At 39.1% G+C, this 21,557-nt stretch overlaps 1 protein-coding gene and 1 long non-coding RNA gene across 3 annotated transcripts in view; both read right to left on the bottom strand.

The window, feature by feature from the left end:
* The window catches only part of LOC116828463 (uncharacterized), a 66,534-nt gene that overhangs the window by 22,087 nt on the left and 22,890 nt on the right, over positions 1-21,557 (bottom strand). For both annotated transcript variants that reach the window (XR_012654894.1, XR_012654895.1), the window contains exon 2: positions 16,119-16,150. This is a non-coding gene — a long non-coding RNA (uncharacterized LOC116828463). The remainder of the gene's footprint in view (positions 1-16,118; positions 16,151-21,557) is intronic.
* On the bottom strand, positions 4,736-6,776 carry HOXC4 (homeobox C4). The gene is made up of 2 exons (XM_032786710.1): positions 6,218-6,776; positions 4,736-5,742 (listed from the first exon to the last, which is right to left on the bottom strand). The coding sequence occupies exons 1-2, from the start codon at positions 6,759-6,761 to the stop codon at positions 5,393-5,395; spliced, it is 894 nt and encodes a 297-aa protein (XP_032642601.1). The 5' UTR covers positions 6,762-6,776; the 3' UTR covers positions 4,736-5,392.

Here is a 21,557-nt window from a genome sequence, read left to right as displayed (position 1 = left end):
TCTATTTCCTAGAGAAGTTGGCTATCTCTGGGGTAATTTTTTTCCAGAGGTATATTGTCCTTAACAATTTCACTTTTCCTGAGAAGCAATAAGTATGAGGCATAAATAATCATTCAGATGGGGATGGGGGGGATGGATGGGAGTTAACATCTGAGCCCCAGAGAAGTGAAACTGTTTAGCTGAAAAAGTAATAACACAGATATTTATGAGTGACTAAACAGACCCAAACCGAATTGATTGAGTGACAGCTGTCACAGCGAGCGCATCAGAATTAAACTTTATGAAAAAGCCCTGAAGTTTGAAATAGTCATTTTAATAACGCCGATCTCTCGCCATACTCAGTAACATATGTATATTACTTATATATTGCATTATAAATACATATATTTAGAGTTATTTTCCTTGCCACCCCGCAATTACTTATAGGTTGGTTGGTTGCTCCTCAGAAAGAGTTACATAAAGGATAAAATATTACTAAACATTGTCTAACATTGAGCATCACAACAGCAAATAAATCCTTTAGAGGAGGAAAGCAAAAGCTGTGAGATCCGTAGTACAGACAAGAAGTGAAGAAAATAAAATGATCAAAATATCCCTGAAAAATGAACTCCAGAAACAGCTAAAGATTTTAATACAAAGATTGTTTTTTAAAAAAATCTTTCTTGTTTTAAAGCAAAGTATCTATCTATCTATCTATCTATCTATCTATCTATCTATCTATGTATTATATTGTTTAGGGAAATATACAATACATATGATGGATTAAGTAGCAATGGAAACTTTAATTTAGGAATGGGAAAAAATTAATTTAGGAAAAGTGAATAATTTACAAAGCAATATTTAACTCCCTACGTAGAAATAAACCAACCTCTCTCTCTCTCTCTCTCTCTCTCTCAACTCAAAACTATCTATTGCTGAGTTGGGAAAATACTTTTCCACATAGGAAGACAATCTATAGCCAGTGAAACAAACAACCCGAAAAGGGTGGCATTTGCCAGAAACTGTTAATACCATTACCATAACGGCTGCTGGCTGTTTGGAAGGAAATACTAGTCTTTCACTAAAGACCCAAAATGTTTGGTTTGGTACCTTGCCCATCAAAATAAATCATAAGGACAGATTAGGAAGTACATAAAACTATATCTCTGGGTAATGATATACGAAACCACAATAAATGTAAGTTACACGTTCGAGGTGCTGTCAGTTATGGTTGCAAACCCGTAACTCATTCACTTAAGCCTGGCTGAATGTTTGTCTTTTAATTACAATTAACAGGGCAGACGAACATTTTCCAACTATGTGAGGGATAAAGGGCACAAGTGGCTGTAAAGACCTGGGATACTATGTTAACGGAAGAGTCTGGAAGTTAAACTGTGCCACTTCTGTGGATTAGCCCTAGAGCAAAAGGGGGAAACGCTTGTATCTATATAATGGAAAAGTTTTCATAAAACTGAAGGCACTTAGCTTAACGCCTGAAGGCCCTTGTTTGTGGGAAGTTATCGTCCCAAACATCTCTGGAGCTGTTGGTTTTTAACAGGCAATACAGGAAACTAAGTTTCACAGCTTCTCGAACTACATTTAACAGAGGTCCCTTCAAGGGTCTGCGTACAAGGGCTTTCTAACGTCTTTTTTATAGCTCGTTGAAGCCTTGTAAACTGCTTCTCACTCAAGTTAGAATCTTAATCCTCAAAAATCTAGCTGTGAGGGGAAACAAAAAAAATATATTAAGCGGGTCATTTTCAAGCAAATTGGACTAGAAGAAAATGAGTTAAAATAAACTGACCTGAGATGTTAATTTGATCCTCGAGAAACATTTTTTTTGTTGCTGATGTTACTTTTACAGCCCAGTAATATAAGTAGAGAGAATATCCAATCACCGAACAATGAAATACACAGTTTGAGGGGGAATGTACCCCCACAGGATGACAAATCTATATGTGCCGAGGTAAATCTGCAACAAAGAGCGCTGAAATTAAAGAGCGTCTGATCTTCGAACACAGGATGATGGGGAGTGGGGGTAATGCAGCCCCCTGCACCACATCTGTGTGCCATGGTATATCTGGACCATTTTACACTCCTAAACAGAATAAACTATTGTTTCTTCTCTACCACAAAAATCGTCTTCCTTCTCGCTCGATTGCATTTACCTCCTGATTTTAATCATCGCTTTGCAAACTTCTCCCGTGTTTTTTTAAAGTGCAAAGCTACTTACTTGGCGTTGGATACTTTGATCTGGTCATAGGGTAGTAGCCAGTTAGGAAATAAACCATGGGAAAGCGGGAAGTGAGAAGAGAGATTTGGCCGTAACTTCACCCTTCTTCCTTTCTCTTGGATTATTTTGGTGACAACACAATGCGATAACACGCCTTGAATCTGCCCCATCTCTCCCCCATTACTATGGTAAAATCTACAAAGACGCTAAACCATAGTGGTGCCGCTAAATCTATGTAGAGAGACACAGAAGGTACACGTTGTGAGACCTACCCGGGTCAGGGGGGCTTGGAGGTCAGGCTGCCTGGCTAGAATAAAGCTGATGGGATAGAAAAGTTGTCCTTTCAGTGAACCCATTTTTGCCATTTACCCGAATTTCAATAAAGTATCTTTCAGGCTCCCAACATGGAGGCGTCAAGAGGCTAAAAAGAGACTATGGTGCAGGCTGCTTGCAGCTAGGAACATTAATTTTTTTTTCCTTCCCCCATGCTGCCTGGCTGTATAATGCATTCATAATCTCCCTCCACGCCAGGAATTGTGTCATGGCCAAGTCTAAAGGCTAAGTAAAATGCTAAATAATACTCAGCATAATGCAGAGAAGAGGTGAAAAAGTAAAGTTAGTCTCAGAGCAAAGAACTGGAACAGAAACGTAGGTACAAGAACGCAAAGGCTTGTACCTAAATGTGATTCTTTTTTTATTACTGAATATGCAGACTATACAGTTGAAAATGTGATTAATGTTTCCTTAGCTTCCTCCTCAGACACTCAGAGAGAGAACACACACACAACAAAAAAGTCTCATCGCATTCAGAGCCAGTGCCCTCTCAGAACACCCCCTTATAATTCATCAATTTATGACGCACTTTGCAAAAAGGGAAGCGGGGGAAAGTGGATCAAACTTTAAACAGAAATATTTCCACCCAGCCCACCCCTACTAGTCTTAGTTTAGTCTGCAGAACTAGCACATGTAGGTTTCCACTGATGAACACACACACACGTTGCTTGGCCAGTTCAACTTTGTAGCAGCACCATTATTACAAGGTTAGGACTTTCAGCCTTTGTTTTCTTTATAATGTATATGCATGGTGGATGTGTCCGAAGACCGTCTCCTACCTCAAGTAAAGGATCTTTTTTTTTTTTTCCTTTGGAGAATGCTTTGTTACAGATTAGCTAGCCAATTCACTTTATTATATATAAAAAGAATTTAAATGCCATGGGTTTTTTTGTTTGTTTTTACTGGTAAAGTGTGTGAGATGGTCTGTTACAGGCAAGGAATCAGAGGGAGAGAAAAAATTACAACCAACTCATAACACATTCCTCTGCTTGGAGGTGGAAGCGTTTAAAGAGAACTATAGACTTGATGTCTATTTACTATGGCAACATTTTCCTCCATTCTCACTCTTATATTAATGTCGATCAGCAGGAGTGTAAAGAACTGATGAGCTTTACATGTACACGATCTATTAGAAATAGTAATCATAATCTATGTTCCCCTTTCAGGATCTCTCTCACTAGCTATCACAATAGATTCCGAGACCCTTATTTGTTTAAGGGAAGGCTATACACGTTTTTGAGAGCCAGTAACAAACAAAAATTAAAAACAAATGAAATAAAAATAAAGGTAACAGAAAGAGCCATGTCCTAATCCCCTTCATTCAGATTTGATAATCTCTCTTCTGGGGTGGATTAAAGAGATCTAATCACCTGGCCAACTATCCTAATGCAAGGCATTGGGATAGTGTTAAATGCTTAAAGAATAAATGTCTTTAAACAGGCCTACCTGAAAATCTGGCACCCCTATGTTATTTCAGACTGGGATAGTAGTTCTGGAAAGGAACAGACTGCAAAGTTGCAAAAGACTGGGGCCTAGAAAACAGCTATATATAACTTCCCTATTTGCACACAACTCTTTCTTACAGTTATCTCATCCTTCCAGGAAAGTAAACAAACCTTCAGTTGTGGGGACAAATTTCTTGCTAAACTATCCATGTAACTCTCAGTTTGGATAATTTATTCGAAGTCCAAGAGCAAGAATACCTTTTTGCCAAAGCTTTTACTGTCTTTGGAAGAAGATTAGGAGAAACCTATTGGCTTTTATGAATGAACCAGTTCACATAATCTTGCAACAGCAACAAAACAACAGAAATGTAGAGAAAAAGAAAAAAATCAGAAAACCCTTATATTAGATAGAGGGAAACAGAGACAAATGAATGATATTCTAACTCAAACACACATCACAGTTCCTTTCTCAAAACAAGATTCCTCCCCTTCCCCCCTCCCCGGCCCAGTATGTGTTTGACTAAGAGAATCTGAGATTGAAACACATTGACCAAGTTGTGATGTCATAAAATCTAGAATACAGAGTTATTTTTATGTTTGTTTAGACTTAATTTAAGCAGTAACTCCTGCACAAGGAATTAATGCCACAATCCCAGGATTATTATTATATTTTTTTTAGGGCAAGGGGAATGTTGAGAGTAAAATAAGCCACCAGACATTAAAGTAAAACTAATTCACACTCACTGGTTTATTGAACACTGGGACTTTCACATACACACTAAAACTCTTTATTGCAAGTTTACAATGATCATGTAAAATCAGTCCAAAACCACAAATAATCACGACAAAAAAACTAGCTACTGACTTTGCTTAAACCTTGCTCTTTTTTTTTAATATGTGACTATCCTTCCCTTTTCTTTTTTTCCCGCTTCTCAAAATTTAAACCAATTACTCGCTCAGTCTGGTTTGTGTGATTTCTTTTCTTTTGAATCGTGATTTTTTTTAGCTTTTTTCACATTTATACAAAAGAATTTCAATGTTCCATTTTATTCTCTGTAGATCATTGTGCATTTGTAATGCAGAGGGCAAAATACCTACATTTTCTTTCTTTTTGATTATTCTTATTTGTTCATTAAATTCATCTAACAGAACATTGACCTCTCCCTCCCCCCTTCCTTACCCCTTAAAAATAAATAAAACCCTGAAATGGCGTAAAAAAACCTGCAGGTACTCGGTCACCTGGCTTCATGCTATGTTACATGCATCTAAAGCCTGTGGTCTTACAGAAGACCTCATTGCTATTTATATGCACAGGAAAACTACAAGAAAAGAACCAAAATATATATATATATATATTAGATTCTATAAATAATCAGAGTCAATTCTGTGTGTGTGATATTGTTTATAACCTTGTGATATCCTCTGCTCGTTGATCCTGAGATGTACCCGGTGATAGTTCCTCGCTGGGGGCAGCGTTACCAGCAGCAATGGTGCCCGCCGATGAATTAGATGGAGTCGAGGATCTGACTTTGGTATTGGGCAGCCTGTGGTCTTTTTTCCATTTCATCCGCCTGTTCTGAAACCAGATTTTGATCTGCCTTTCCGAGAGGCACAAGGAGTGGGCTATTTCGATGCGCCTTCGCCTTGTCAGGTACCTATTATAGTGAAACTCCTTTTCCAACTCCAAGACCTGCTGTCTTGTATACGCAGTCCTGGAACGTTTGGGCTCGCCTCCATTGTAATTGGGGTTCACTAGAAAAGCAAAGATTAGCATGAATAGAGAGAGAGAAGCAGACAGAACAGAGAGGGAGAGGGGGAGAGAGACAGGAAATCCAGAGTGGCTCAGGAAAAAGTAATCAGCTAAATGGGTTATAAAGAACTTCTGGCAGCCCAAGACTTTCTATTCTAATATGAAGGGGTTTCCCTGGCTCAAAAGACTGAATTATTTATGCACCCCTTACAAAGCTTTGGAGTTTCACACATACATAACAGAATGAACCACATGGCTACGGCTGCCCAGACTAGCTTGGCTATAAAATTTATGGTGGGTGTAATTACCCATTCCGAGTCGTAAATCCAGCTCAATTGTGCTAACCCAAAGACTCTCATGGAAGGGAAGGAAATAAAAAAAAAAAAAAAAAAAAAAACGAGAGCGAGAGCGAGCGAGAGCATGGTGTGAAAATAGGAAGGAAGACAGAGCAGAGGGAGAGAAACAAAAGTTGCCTACCAGTACTGACGTGGATTTTTTTCATCCATGGATAGACTATAGGTTGCTTAGAAGCTGTGCTGTTAAGATGCTCAGGGTTTGGCTGGTTGCAGGCTGGAGGGGCTGGGGAAGGAGAGGTGGAGGAACTGGAGAGAGCAGTCTGCTCACAGAGCTGCTGCGGTTTCTCTGAGAGGTGGTGGCCTCCTTGAGTTTGCCCATGTCCCCTTTGGTGCGCGGCTGGGTTGCCGGGAGCTTGAATATTGGCACAGCTGTATTGGCGCTCTGGGTAGTTTGGTCTTGGTGGTGGGTACAATTCTTGGTGGTGATGCTGAAAGCTGGACTCCCTTGTCCGGCTGTAATATTCCGGACTGTGGTCTGGGATGTAATTATTTTGCGAATATTCCTCGCATGGAGGAAATTTCGGATCGATGTAGTTAGAGTCCATCAAATAGGAGCTCATGATCATTAATTTCTGGAGTGGAAAATAATTTTTCTCGCTTTGTCGTTTTTCTGCTCCATAAAGCCCTCCTACAAGCTGGCGACCCCGTAAAGTTACTTTCACCATGTGACTCCCTTGTCCAATCACACCAGCCAGCCTAGTCCCCGGATAAGGAACCAAAAGCTTTTTCAAAATGTATCCAATTTGTGTGTGTATGTGTGTGTGTGTATTGTTGTTGTTGTTTGTTGTTGTTTGTGTGATCTCAAAACTAGGAGCAAAGGGGTCAGGATGGTGAGAAGGATCAACCGACCCCCTTCCTCCCCTCCCCCCTCCGAAAAAGACATATGTGTAAGGAAAAATAAAAGAATAAAATCCTACCGGTTTTTGTAAAGGGGGTGAAGGAACGTGTGGGGAATATTCCTCGTAATACCCCCCACCCCGCCGCAGGCTGGAGTTTAGAAATCTCTCCGTGGTAAAACTTCCCCACAGATCTTGCAGATCAACAACAGAACAAGTCTTAATTATGAAGATTAACTATCACTTTACCCTGCACAGGATAAGACATGCTCAGAATACGTTGAATTTTTCACTTTAAAGAAATGCTAGGTTACACAACTGCCCCCCTTTTCACCCCTAAGTAGCATAGGGCAGTGTAAGTGCTCTTGCTAGTAAAATTGTTTCCCCCACCCGAAATGGAATATTGTTAAACATACATCATTGAATGGGGGGTGGGGAGGGAAGGGAAGGAAACAAGTTACCTGAGAGGTAAAAGGGAATATGCAAATCGTGGCTCCGTAATTTAGAGTTCTCTAAATGCTCCCAACGTTTGCTTAAGAGCTATCTCATTTCCTTGGAAACTGATAGGATCTATTTGTGTATTAAAGATCATAGTTACACAGTCTTTCCAGCCACTCAGAAGGCAGGAATGCTTTTGGAGTGACAACAATCCTTTACTTGTAAAACTACTTAAGTGTTTTTATTCCTACTGGTTTTTTACAGGGTGATTATGCTTTGTTTTCATCATTCAAAATTCTGCCCTTTCCAGTGTGACAAAGCTCGATATAATATACATACATACATACATACATACATACATTTAAATAAACATACATGTATGATAGACAGAAAGAAAGAAAAATGGTTCATAGCTCCACATCCAGCCAGAAATTAGTTTCCCTTGCAACGTCCACTGAAAAGACCCATTTAACTAGCTACTTTAATAGAGGGCGGAAGGTAAGATTGAGATAACATATATAAAAATGACTCGCTTTCCCAGATGTCAGGACAAATAGACCCCCTGTGCAAGCACAGAAACTGGAAATCGATGTAAATATTTTGGAAAGTGCAGTTATTGCAATTAAGGGCTTTATCTATAGCTTACACTAAACAGAGGGGCAGAGGGAGTCGGATTAATCCCTTGTACTACTTGATAACAATTATAGTTGAAAATCATAGCTTGCAGGGCATTGCCATATTTTACTTGATAACAATAAAAGTGACACATAAAGTTAACTGTTTATGTTTTATTTATTAGACTAAACGTGCCAGCGGTGTCGGAGGCTTTTGGCTCGTTGTTACAGCTTTTATGGGGTTGTAAAACGCCATAAATCAGTCACATGAAATGGTTGGGGCTTTTTGTGCTGTTGGCTGAGACTTCTGCTGTTTCTTCTTTACATGAAAAGTAATAATGTGATTTTATTATTATTATGATCCTCATCCCCAATCATCATTATTATTCAGTCTACCTTTAACAAGCCACCCCCACGCTGTCCTGGCAGAAGCTAAGGCTGTTTTGCACTTGAATAACTACCTTTTAAAATGACATAACCAGTATTTGAGGATTTAATTAGAACAGCTGCAATTAAGGGAATCAAAGGAAAGCAGAACTTTACAAGGCTCTGGCATCGTCCATATACTCCCCTAGAGACGAATTTGTGACTCTCAAATATTCACACAAATTCGATTCTACAGGGTACATATAGACGACTGTATAATTTGGCACTTGTGGTGTTGAGGTTTGAGGGATGGGGAGGGAAAGGATTGCACTTCAGCATAATGCTTTCTGGCTGAAGGGAAGTTGGAGAGCGTGCACAGGCCACTCACTCAGCATGTTGCTTAAGATGTTTACAGATATGGTTGGCTTTGCATATTTGTGATTGCGTGTACTTCCTCACACAAAGACCCAGTCCCGTATATATTTTGGCACTGTTACATGTGGAAACTCATTTGCTATTTTTATTATCTAGCATGTATTGGTTTTATTGGCATCTTCCCCCCTCCCCATGGCCTATCTAATTGCTTACCCAATGGCTTGACAAAGCTGAGCCGCACTTTATTAAAGTTAGATAGGTTCCATCTCTTGACATAAGGGAGTAGAGTTCTATCTCTCTAAAGAAAAGTGGCAAGGAGGGTGGGGGAAGAATCTGGAGTATGCAAAAGACATTAATGGAAATGTAGTCTGCTATTCAAAACATTGATTCAAATCGGTCCAATAAATTCCTTTTCACTAGCTATATCTCATGCTGTCCAAGCACCTTGGACTCAGACAGGATTTTGACATTTATTGTTCACATTGATGCAAAAAACTTTTTCCCCAAGGCTGCGGGGATATTGAATAAAGATGTAGGTTAATAAAGTAATTTTACCTAGGCATGTCTTTTTAATGGACGAATCTCTGTAAGCCACAGAACAGAGGCATTAAAAAAATATATCCACAGGTAGTTATCTAAGAATATACTTGGTGGTTGTCATAAACAACAACGACAACTAAAGAGTTCAAAAATCCCAGGCGTGAAGGTCACTCAAACCAATTTCTACCAATGAGCTGCAGACCTACAGTTGGAAGGCTTAAAAAAGCCTTTGGCTCAGTGTTCCAGATGGCCAAGGGAGATCTGCAATTTTATTTCAATTAATTGTTATTCTTACAGCTTTGGGACTTAATTGTAAATATATATATATATAAAGGTTTTATTTCAAGAAGCGCCTGGCCCTCCTCCATTGTCAATCTAAATTCAGCCCCCCATTCTATTTTAGTTGCATGCACATTATATCTAAGCAGTGCACAAATATATTTCCCCCCTCACTTGTCTGATTTTTTCTTTTTTTTCTTTTTAGTGGAGTTTTTAGATGTGTCTTTTGCTTTAAGTGTTTGGCAGAATTTTTTGTCGCCATAAAATAAGTCTACAAGGACGTGTGAAGAATAGTTGTACAAGAATCTGGCTCTTTTGTCTAAAAACCTTCCCTCCCACCCCTCTCTCTTTCGCCTCAATTTCCCCAGCCAACCCAACAATGTCGACAAACAGTTTTGGACTGACAACGCCAAGAGAAATATAGCACCTCGGAAAAATAATTTCTGGTCTTTATTTCCTTCTCTACCCAGGAATCAGGTTGCAAAATATAGATCTGGTTACCATTTCAAGAACATTTTTGAGTACAAAGCGCCTTTCTGACAGTACTGAAGAAAAATAAGTGACTATTGTCCCTGCGGATTCATTGTCTCAGCTATTACCATACTGACCGTTTGGTAACCTGTACCTCAAGCCATTAGCAATCTGTGCATCCTAGAAAATTGAAGTACCTATCTACTGGGGTTTTGTTATTCCATGTTTAATAATAATAATAAAACAACAAACCTCACACTATGAACTATCTCTTCTTGAGATTCATAGGCAGGAAATAAATTTTTGAGTAGAGTTTTATTTCAAAGCACTTAAGGGTTTATTTTAAGGTGATTATTATACAATAAGTTACATTAGTGTGCGTGCTGGGGGGGGAAGACAGATAGTTTCTTGCAGAAGAAAAATAGTTGGTTTCTGTGTGACATATGCAATGACATGTAATTAATTAAATTTTAATTTTTCTAACAACTTGAAAGCAGTAAGTGCAAAAGAGACCTTTTCTTTTTGTTCCTTCATAATGCAAATAGACAGGTCTAATTTATGCAAAGAAATATGCAAATGTTTAATTGATTTTTTCTTAAATCTGTTGTCAGTAAAAGTAATGAATCGGCCTAAAACGATTTTAACAACCAGAGCATGTCAGGAGAAGTACTATCCTTCACATTTTTCTTTTTAGTCTTCGAATCTGTAATAATGTAAATATTTACCCCCTCTTTCTAAAATATTAAAGATGAATTCTTGTTGTTTGTTTGTAAAAAAATATGCAAACCATTTGCTCAATCTCTCTTTCTTTCTCTATTCCCCCCCCTTCCTACCCCACCCAGGAATTCAATTTTCTTCAAATCTCGTTGAAAGTGGCTTTTTAAAAAGTGGGCGCATTTTAATATTGGTTAGACAGCGTGACCTGAATTTCACCTCAACTGTTTGACTTGATCCAATAGGTCACTGCCAAGGAGTTATTGATGGGGGAACTCCATTGAAATTTGTCTCCTCACAAATGGCCTTTAGATCTTCTAGCTAGTTCAATAACTAGTTATAATGTAGAAGGGGAAAAATGAAGCCCAGAGGCAAACTAATTTGATGTTTCATTTTTATGCTGGAGAAATTGTTGGTTTTCTTTCTATTACCTTTCCCAAGCCCCCCTTAAAAATCTGGTTTTGGCGAAGAACTCCTTTTAGCTGAGAGGAGATTTGAATCTGTATTACAAAATTATTATAATAATAATAAATAATAATATTGCCTCAGTTCATGAACTCTTCAAGACTTGACCTACATGGAGCCTAAAAATAACTTCCTGCTTGGTAGGAAACATGCTTTTACTTTTTTTTTAAGAGAGATTTTTAATAGATCAAAGTAGCCAGGATGGGTAAACGAGTTATGTCTCAATTCTTTATAACTTCTCGTGTGATTTCATTTAGCTTGAAAAGAAAATATATGTGTTGCAGCTTTGAGAACTAGCAAACCAAACCTGTCAGAGATCGTCCTTAAAGAATAACTGTTTAAAAGATTTGAAATTAACTAATTAACCTGCGATCGGTAGAGTTTTATTTATTTATTATACCATATTTGCTTGTCTGTAATGGTCCAAATAACTACCACTGATCACTTCCGTTTTCTCCTTTAGACTCTTCAACCCTATTTAAAAGGCTGAAAATATGTATTTTAGTTATAATCAATAAATTCGAAACACAATCTTTTCTGAGTCTGACTGCTCTATCCTTTTCAGCATGGAGAAAAAACTTTGATGGAGGATCCTTTTAAGTGACATATATACAGGCTATAGGGTTTCTCCTTGACTTTTTCTACACAAACAATACCTGTAATGACTCATCTCATGCTGCTAACCATAGGTTAAGTTGTAAAGATAACATTGGTCTTCTACGGGGATGGGAGGAGGGGGGAGTTGCAGAGAGGACTGTTCAGTGGAAGTTAGGTGGATGTTATTGTATGCTATGGAAATATATACAAACTTTAGACAGCTCTTGTTCTGTATTATCCTAGAAAACTTCTTCTTGAGTGGCACTTACTAGCTTAATCCATTTAGCCTTGAAATCCTCCCCCAGAGTGATAATATTAATAATTACAGAGAATGCACTTCTATAGTTTGATTTTCTCTGAGATAGCACCTAACTCCTGAGAAGAACTTTGAAAGCCGATGCCCAGGAAAAAAAAAAAAAAGGATTTGGGCTTAGCCACTGAGACAGCATAATGGCTTAGAGTGATAATATTAGTTATTTTAAATCATGCAGGGGAATAGAAAGTCATACCAACCTCTCATGAGGTTGAAGGGTCAATATAAGTGTTGGCTATGTTGTCCTGACCCGCAACTATCTTTAGGGTGACTCTGATAAACCCTACTATGCCTTCATTTTCAGTGTTGCTGAGAGAGCCTCCCTGCCTCAGATCGTCCTGCTAAATGCCTTCTCTTTCCGCTGGATTCCCTTCCTAGCTGGCGCAAGAGTAAATAATCCAGCTGAACTGGGGCTACACTTCGTGTGACTTTCGCCACAGAACAGTTGGGAGTGTAAATGGCAAATGGAAAACTCCGATGGGTGATTCTCATTCTGAAGCTGAGTCTGTGGGGAAATAAGAAGCACAGGTTGCAGGCACTTCTGGTCGGTCCTGACACCCTTTGCAATTTAAAATCAATTCTGTGCTGGCTTTCTCTGGGGATGTGAAGTAATCACTGGACACTTTCTAAGCAAAGGGCAACAAAAGAGCACCCTTTCTGCCTTGGGTTTCAAATGGCCAAACTGCTCTTACCATACGTATATGTGATAGAGTGTCTAATTAGATTGGATGTACAAAGATTTCCTCAGTATAGGTTATAGACTGGTGAGTGCTTGAATCAATAGCTGTTATTAAAACCTTACAGATATCAGTTCTCCTAGCCAGTTTAATGAATACAGCTTTTATATTCAAAATGTACAGGATTTACATACACACACGTATTATATATATACTGTGTATATATATATGTACAATACATTATAGTTGTAATATATATATGTAAGTACACACACACACACATATATATGCATACTATAACCATGTATCAGATACATTATGTTTTGAAGTGTAAAGATTACATATTCCACATCTAAAACTGTTTTAAAGTATTTGTGTATCTATTCATATCTCTGCATGTGAGTGTATGTTTTACACATACACGACTAACACATATATGCACACCCACACCCACATATATACACACAGGGACAGACACACGCGTTTGTGTGTATCAATGTTGTTTTAGGTGATGAAAACAGTTCTATAAAGCACTGGAGGACTGATGAAGAAAAATGATCCAGTGTGATAAGTTTATTCTTCTGCATAAGATTCCTATCTTTGGATATTCCTACCTATCTCGATTTTCTGTCGATCACCCGCACTCTGTACAAATATACAGAGTATAAAATCGGAACCATGTGTATTCTAATGAGCGAACAAGACACATGGAGTTCTGGAGAAACCTTCTAATTGCCTTCAGCTACCAAATGAGGTATTTTTTAAAACAAATTTCATTGGGCAGTGGAGAATGACAACAATGGACTATAATGGTTGCAGAGGAGTTTTCTGTTATCTATAATGTTTATTTTTTTCACTAGGGTACTTTCAGTTTAATCTTTCACTGTGTAATAAACTATTATCTTAGTTAATCCCCAAGGTGAATCCATCAAAACCTTTTAATAAAACGTTTATTAGTTTCACTCATTTCGAGGGTGGTAGCTGCAGCTCCAGAGCAGCAGGCAGAACTCAACTAAACTTGGACTGCTGTAAAATACTTTAAAATAAATTTAGAAGTGTAAATGTTGCCCGGCTTATCCTGGCGATTAGAATTCTGCAGGCATTGTGGTTTGCAGCAGTCATTAGTCAAGCCTACAGAAGCAAAAGGAGCCGCGTAGTTGGACAAGAGAAATCTCAAGAATGATATACAGAACCAGGCCTCTAGCATCAATTCAAACCTGATAAGAAATCGGCTGCCTTATTGCAAAAAGAGATGGCTAAGCTCGTTCAGTTTGGCCTCGGATGCACTGAATAATTGTTCGATTCCTGGAAAGGCTAAAGGGTTTCCACGCCAAAACCTGGGGAAAGGGAAAGGGAAAGGTGAACACCTAGGGTACCAGAAATGCACCCACATGAGATTGCAACGGGGCTGTGAAGGCAACAGATTGTTTGGATCCCATCCAGAGTTCAGCAGCTGGGACTGGCTCGGTGAAAAAGTGGAAGGTGGGATGAAATGAGAGCAGAACAGAATGCCAGCGAATATTAATAATAACAGACTCTCTAGATCCGAAAATCTTATTTTAAGCATCCATTTGGAATAAGTTAAGAGGAATTAGATATTAGTTCAGGGATAGTGCATCAGCCAGTGCAGCATGGTAGGAAACTAACATAAAATATAGGTTTGTTCATACTCCACTTCTTCGCTTACACATGACCCAGCAACTTTGAGACTGGACTATTTTTTTAAAGCTTTATATTTCTGTTCTCCACAGTATTATGGGGAATTAATTTCGACAGAGACAGGTACCCAAGGAAAGCAGAGACAGAAGTAAAGTGTCAGGTTGTGTCTATAGGTAAAGATCCTCCCTCGCCCCCAACAGTCAAATGTTTTATTCCGACCCAAAGTGTCAGGAAAGGAAAAATAATGGGGGCTTTTTGTTTTTAATTGGAGAATGCCTATTAGATCATTCTTTTACAACCTACGTTGACTGAATGTTGTCTTATAAAAACAGCACAATGTGTATACACACATACATACACACACTGAGAGAGACTGAATGCTATTTTATGGAAAGAGGTCACTTTTCACGATACCAGGGAGAGAGAAAGAAAAAAAGCAAGCGAGGGAGAAAGAGAGAAATTGACTGAAAGCTGCTGTAGAGAAAGAAGTTAGCCTTCAGCACGGATTATATACACACATAGGCTCAGATCATTTTTTATGGGCGTCGAGAGTGGATCTCTTTGATAATCTGTTAATTTCTCACTTAAATGTATTTAATCAGATGTAGCAATCAAGCAAGCATACCCAAAGCCTTACTCTGCCCATATGCCTACTGAGCATATACCTAATCTTTTAGCTCTCAGTGTTCCAAGGAAAGCCGTTCTGTGTGTGTGTGTGTGTGTGTGTGTGTGTTTCTATTTTTATTACTGGGAAGCCTAGTTAGCTCACAAATCTTAGTCATTTTTGTAAAGTATGATTTTCTCCTGCCAGATATTATGCATCACAGCCACAAAAGTACACAATATAAAACAGAAGGAAAAAGGGAGGGAAAAACAGCAACCATCCTCTACCTTGTCTTTAATTACATAAGCCTATCAACCTAGTGGAATATACGAAACAGAACCATAATACAAGATATAATAATACTAATAATACTAATAATAATAATAATTAATAACTGTCCTCCCCCAAAGGAGACGCTCAGTTGACCTCTCTTTGGGCTATGTTTAAGCAAAATAAATTCAATATTTTTAGGGCAAATATTATTAACAAAGGGAGGGAAGTTTGAAGACCTTTTTAGGAAGCTACTGGATGCATTCATCTCCAGTGCCAATGAGTCTTTAGATCTTATTAATTGCCTTAGCAGAAAATCAGCTCCAAATATTTCCCCTATGTCTTCCCTCAGATTAGGCTGGGGATCCAGGCAAAAGATACAACTATTTTTGTTTTGTTTTGTTTTTAACGACAACAGTGCAGAGGTATATTGAGCACAAAAGACAATTTCCAGACCATAGCACCAGATTATTTTTTAAAAAAAATCTTTTCGGAGGTACCTTTGAGAATGTAAGTAAAAGCGTATCTGTGGAATTTACAGCCTTAAAGACACAGACCCCCTCACTTCCTGTGATTAGCGACAGATCAAAACGGACACCTACCTGCGTTTACAACCCCCGCCCCCTCCCTTCCTGACAGGAAAAAAGCCTCCTGTAATAAAAGTCTAGTCAGCCATCCCTTTTGTGAAAGATGAAACAAAATATATGCAATCACGGCTTGTGAGTCTCAAAACCAAGGACATTGATTTTGGTTTTGTTTTAGAAAGAAAGAAAGAAAGAAAGAAAGAAAGAAAGAATTACTTACTGCTGTTTCTCTCCATTTTGTCATGGCCAAACCTACAGAAAAGAAAGTTTCATTTTTTTAAAGAAAGATACATTCAGGCTATGCCCTACAGGATCATCCATAAACTCTAGCTATGTTCACTTTGCAAGATGACTACAGTTCCTTGTAGATTACACTCCAGTTCATGTTACCTAAACTCAAGCAAACTCTAATCCTGCCGCGGACAGAAATAAATAGAAAGGTCAACAGTAGCAGCTCTCTCTTCCCATGTGATTATTTTGTTGTTGAGACATGAATTAGAGAAATCTGTTGAGTGCCAAGAGAGGATTATATATATAATGTCTGTATAGATATATCTACTGAGGGAGAGGAGAAAATGAATAGGATTCAGAATAAAGACTCTAAGGGGGGGGAATAACATGATATGTCTTCTTTTCTATCAAACTATCTTGTTGCCTCAAATCCTCTCGCGTTTTGGTTTGGCTAGGAAAACAAATATGGAATTTAAAAAATAGTAACCAACAGTCTTGATCAGTGGAACAATGAAGCGAAAGTGGGAGGGGGGTTCGCAGTGAGGAAGGCTTCCTCCTTCTAAATGAAGAAGTGATATGGTGAACGGATAGGCATCTCCAATTCGTGCAGGGGTAATAAGGGAAAGTACATTCATATCTGCCGGGAGAAAGGGAAATCTCAAGTTAAAAAAAAAAGTCGATAACTCGGAATTCAGCACTTGACCGGGAAAACCCAGATCAAAACATCATTTGACAGGAATGCTCTTTTAGAATCAGATACTAAATCAATAAAATCAATCCATCAGTACAATCTGCATAGGCAGAAGATCTCTGCACCGTGACTCTTACAAGAGAGAGGAAAAGGGGGAGATAATGTTTAAAAACCACTGGGAGAAAATCAGAGAGCAGCGAGCTGAAACAAAGTGAATCTCACCCTGGGAGTGTGCCTTTCTTTAGCTGGATATTTTCAGTACACCTCTCGCTAGCCCATTTTTCTGGATTCAGCACCACATTAAACGTATGTTCGAAGGCATTATGGTTCCGCTCACATAGGTAATTAATACGCACAATGCTTTTCTTGTAAACAGGAGTGTTTAATATTAACCTTCTTTTAAAAAAAAACTTTTAATTCATAAGGTCCGAAGGTGGCAAACAAAATTTTGAATTTGGCTATTTTATTGATCCTGAAATTGAAACAGTTTTCAAAAAATGTTATTTAAGCTAAAAACCAAAGCAGCCAAATCTGCTGAGGAAATGACAATAGTTTACCAGCTGCAACACTGAGTTTTTAAAAAAATTAATCATGAAACCTATAACCGAAGGAAGAGTTAGACAATGAAAGACGCTCTTGAAAGAATATATCTACATTTCAAATCACACCAAAACTTTCTTCCTGTGTCAGACATGCAGCGTCTTAAATCTCTTAGTACCCATAACAAAGCTCAGAGCACTCTAGCCTGTACTCAATACAAATATTTACTTCTGATACCCTTGGCAATACTCGGCATCGTGCTTTTAAATGACTTGAATGGTTATTTTTCATTATGAGTGGAGCATTGAAACTAAAGCACCTTTCGATTCTTTGTTGAAAGGAGGACACTTGGAAAATAGACTTTCCTTAAATTTGCTTTGCAAAGGATTCCCTGGAAATAATCAGATCCTGTCCCTAATGTAAAACCTCCCAATTTTCTCTTCGCTTTCGCATCCTATTTACAAGGCACATCAAATACGGTGACTGTGAAGAACCGAAAACATGTTTACTTTTGGAATATAGCATATCTTTGGCAACTGCAAACCTTTCCGTGTATAATCTTCTGAGGGTGACTAAGAAAGTTATAACTCTACCTTGAAAAAAAAAATGGAATGAGGTTATCTCAATTGCAAGTCTTGTTCAGGCGAGCACAGATGTTGGTTGTTTCTTACAATAGATAATGAAATATTCGCACTGTTATAATAGGATGTGACTCAATTACATTGACTCGCAGTGGCTGCAATTTTGGAGTTGCGAACTCATGGTTTTCTGTTTTCTTGGTTATTGTTGCTGTGTTTAGTTTGTTCACCTTTAACATAAATGTTTCCAATACAAAATGTACGATTTTAAGGTACTAAAATGCCAGGAAGTGCTGTTATTTTAAAGTAATATCCCTTCCTTTCCCAAAACGAGTAGTTTAAAATGCTACTTGTAAATATCTTGCAGCTAAAGTAATTTCAGCGAAGTAGGTTTTAGCTCCGTTTTAATTCCAAATTAAGCGGAATGCCTCTGAATCTCAAATATCCCAACTGACAACGCACAAAGATTAATATAGTTGAGCCCTGCAATTTATCCTCTATACTGTGGCAGAACTTGGACTGTATTTATGTTCCGATAAAAAAAAAACCCTCCCACAACAGCGCAACCTTAGGTAAAATATCAAGTTCTTGCTAATATTGTATCACCTGTTGGGAGGAGAAGGAGAGATGACTGATATAGTTACAAACTTGCCTGAATGTCTCATTTGCTTTTGCTAATCAAAATATATTTAATTCTTTTTTGTTTGTTTTTTAACATATCTTAGAGTGTGTGCAAACTCCTTCTCTTGCCTGGAGAACAGTGATCACGTGACTCCACTTTGCGCATGCCAGGTGGATTCTTGGGGCTATTTTGGGTGCCATAAAAGTACACAAATCTTCCAAGCTAACTTTCTATCTTCTCGTGGTGAAATGTTAGCTAACTACATATACATTAAGAAAAAATAATAATACAGAGAAGAGTCATAGGGATGGAAACACAAACGTTGCATTTATCATAACGTCTCAGAAATATTTAGCTCTGGAGAAACCTAAATTAAAAGTTGACGATTTCAGATGGCAAGAACTTCCCCATTGGAGAAGATGAAATGAACTAGTAACTCTTGCGCCAGATCAATCTTGTTCTTGAAGCACAAACAAATAATGATCTTTATGAATAGGATTTCCAGGTGAAAACCAATTGTATCCGTTCATTTGTGTGAGCGAGGTTTTTCCCCCCTGAAACTCAGAGTTGGGGAAGAGACAGAGCGCCAAGAAATCCAGAGGGCTTGTTCTTTGCTATCACGACCAAAATGACTGTTTTTGAAAAGTGCCATGTCTCCTTATGAAGAAACTTCTTAATTCATTGAAACCTTGGGTCCTTCGTTCATGAGAGAAATGTGCTTTACGATACAAAACGCTAAAGCTTCTGTCCAGGCACAGAGTTATGGCGGTGTGTTCCCCAGGCAAAGTAGGGGATTGGCCACACTAAATATTAAAATAACCTTTATCTATGGAGAAATTGGGGGATGTTTGTAAATGCATCTCCATTTTCACGAAGTCTGAGTTAGTTTAAGACTTAAGTCTACAGCCTATTCACTCCAGCACCCCCATTGTTATATGATTATTAAACCTGGAACAAGTTGGAGCTCAGGCAAGGAAAAGGAAAAACAGCCCTCTGGAAGCCCACGTGCGGGCTGGAGCCGAGATTTGCATCGAAGCCACCTGCCGATGAAACAGCTTCGGACCTTCCAGATTCACTCAGCGCTTTGCAGCATAGAACCCATGCGCCCACCCGGGCCTCGGAGCCCCAGAGAGCCTAGAACCAGGAGCTACCGCGCCTTGGGACTAGTCTTGCAGCGGGGCTGCATTTTGCTTCGCAAAGGGCAAGAGAGCTCGGGAAGCGGTTGCGATTTATTTCTGCTAACAGGGCACCCCTTTTCTTGTCTTTTTTTCAGACACCCCCACCCCCTTTCCAAGAGGCTACTCCACCGCGCCGAGACTTAAAACAGTGACGCACCAATCCAATGCTGCTACTCCCGGTTCAGTGTGAACAGCAGAAGTGATCTCAATCTACTGGGTTGTTTGGAGAGGAAGAAATTAAGGATCTGGTGGGCAAAAACTGTCTGTGTTCTGGGTCCTCCCCCTGCCCCACCCCAATTAGAAATGATGGCACCCCTACTGTACCTTTCATTTCCTCGTTGTCGCAACTGCTCAAGTTGTGTTGCAAAGAGCAGGCCAAACCCAGCTCACCTTCTTCCTCGGAAGAGAGATCTCGCACCAGAAGGAATTCGTGGCACCATTAAGGGGCCCAAGAAACTCACCCAGTGGTACAGCGAAGAGGGGGAGGGGCAGATGTATACACATATGGCTAGGAGTGCTGGCTGGACAAGAAGCTTTTTAGAGAAAAGAGCCATAAGGGGAACACTGGGGAACTGCTGGCTTCGGAGACATTTTGGAAAATCTGGGCCCAATTGTGGGTGCAGGGCTCTTGGAAATTTGGTCCATACTGGAGAATTTGGTCAAATCATTTTATTATCATTATTATCATTATTATCATTGTATCATCCCAGAAGGTTGCAACAAAGATCAGTCCCATGTTGTAACATCCAGAAGTTAATGAATTTACGCCCAGGGTGAAATAGGCCCAATGTATCTTCTATATTTAATAAGTATGTATGGATCTCTATACATACACCATATCACTGTGTATATCTCTTGTATGACACTTTATATGCTGGATACACACGAAGGGTGTACTTTATAGGTGCATGTATGTACACAGTATCTACTTACAGACAAACTTAAATACTCTACACCCAGGGGTCTTTGTTCAGGCAAAATTAGCATATACTTCAATGGGAACTTCCCCTAACTAAAAGACTACACTTTGGTTTATTTTAGCACACACATGGCTCCATTCAAGTCAAAGGAATTTTTCTAGTGGGGTCAGGATTTCACCTATGCCTATACAAAGAATAACCTATCTGAAGGCGTGTCTACAGCGTGTACAAATAGCCGGACGATGTCGAATTCTGCTCTGGCCACTGCACACTGCAAATCCGGAAAGATTCATCATTTACTCTGATGTGAAGAGGGTACAGAATATGGCTCCATTGTGTTAAGTTAATTGAGAACCTTACTGAGGGACTCAGTAAGAGTTGCTGTTTATTGAAACGGGCTGAATCTTTATCGCGACATAAATAACTAGGTAACAACGAGTATTTAGGCCTGAATCTCCTGGAAGTCTAGTGGGATGTTGTCGCTGAGTTGTATGAGTGGGATCAGAGCCTAGATTTCGGGCCAAAGGCTTGGGAAGCATCTTATAAAGACCATAAGTAACACCAACAACACCCACTTGAAGGCATCTGGGCTATGTATGCACAGGGGCCTATGGTCACAATTCTGCTTGCTTTCCTGTAAAGGGACAGAGGTTACAACTCTCCTAGGATACAGAGTGTCCTGATTTTCAAATCACTAATGACAATGAAGGCTGTTTGCTTGGAGGAACTCCTCATTTTCCCCAGGAACACCTTTTTCATGAAAGTTTGGAGGACAAAGACTCTAAAGCTTACTGGGAAGGATCCTCTTTTTCTCCCCAATTCCACAAAAACTCCACTGGTTTCCTTGCGGGGTGCAGAGAATGCAAAATTGGGCTGTTTGGGTCAGAGATCAGCTCCCA

Source organism: Chelonoidis abingdonii, chromosome 26 (genome assembly GCF_003597395.2).
Source record: "Chelonoidis abingdonii isolate Lonesome George chromosome 26, CheloAbing_2.0, whole genome shotgun sequence".
NCBI classification, from domain to species: Eukaryota; Metazoa; Chordata; order Testudines; family Testudinidae; genus Chelonoidis; species Chelonoidis abingdonii.
Note: the sequence above shows the minus strand (reverse complement) of the source record. Positions and strands in the feature narration are given on the sequence as shown.

Bases quoted from the DNA above. Each gene is read 5' to 3' on its own strand.
- HOXC4 (XM_032786710.1), bottom strand. From the start codon at position 6,761: ATGGTGAAAGTAACTTTACGGGGTCGCCAGCTTGTAGGAGGGCTTTAT. The intron at 5,743-6,217 runs GTAGGCAACTTT...TTGCTTTTCTAG, and splicing joins AAAAATCCACGTCAGTACTG to TGAACCCCAATTACAATGGA.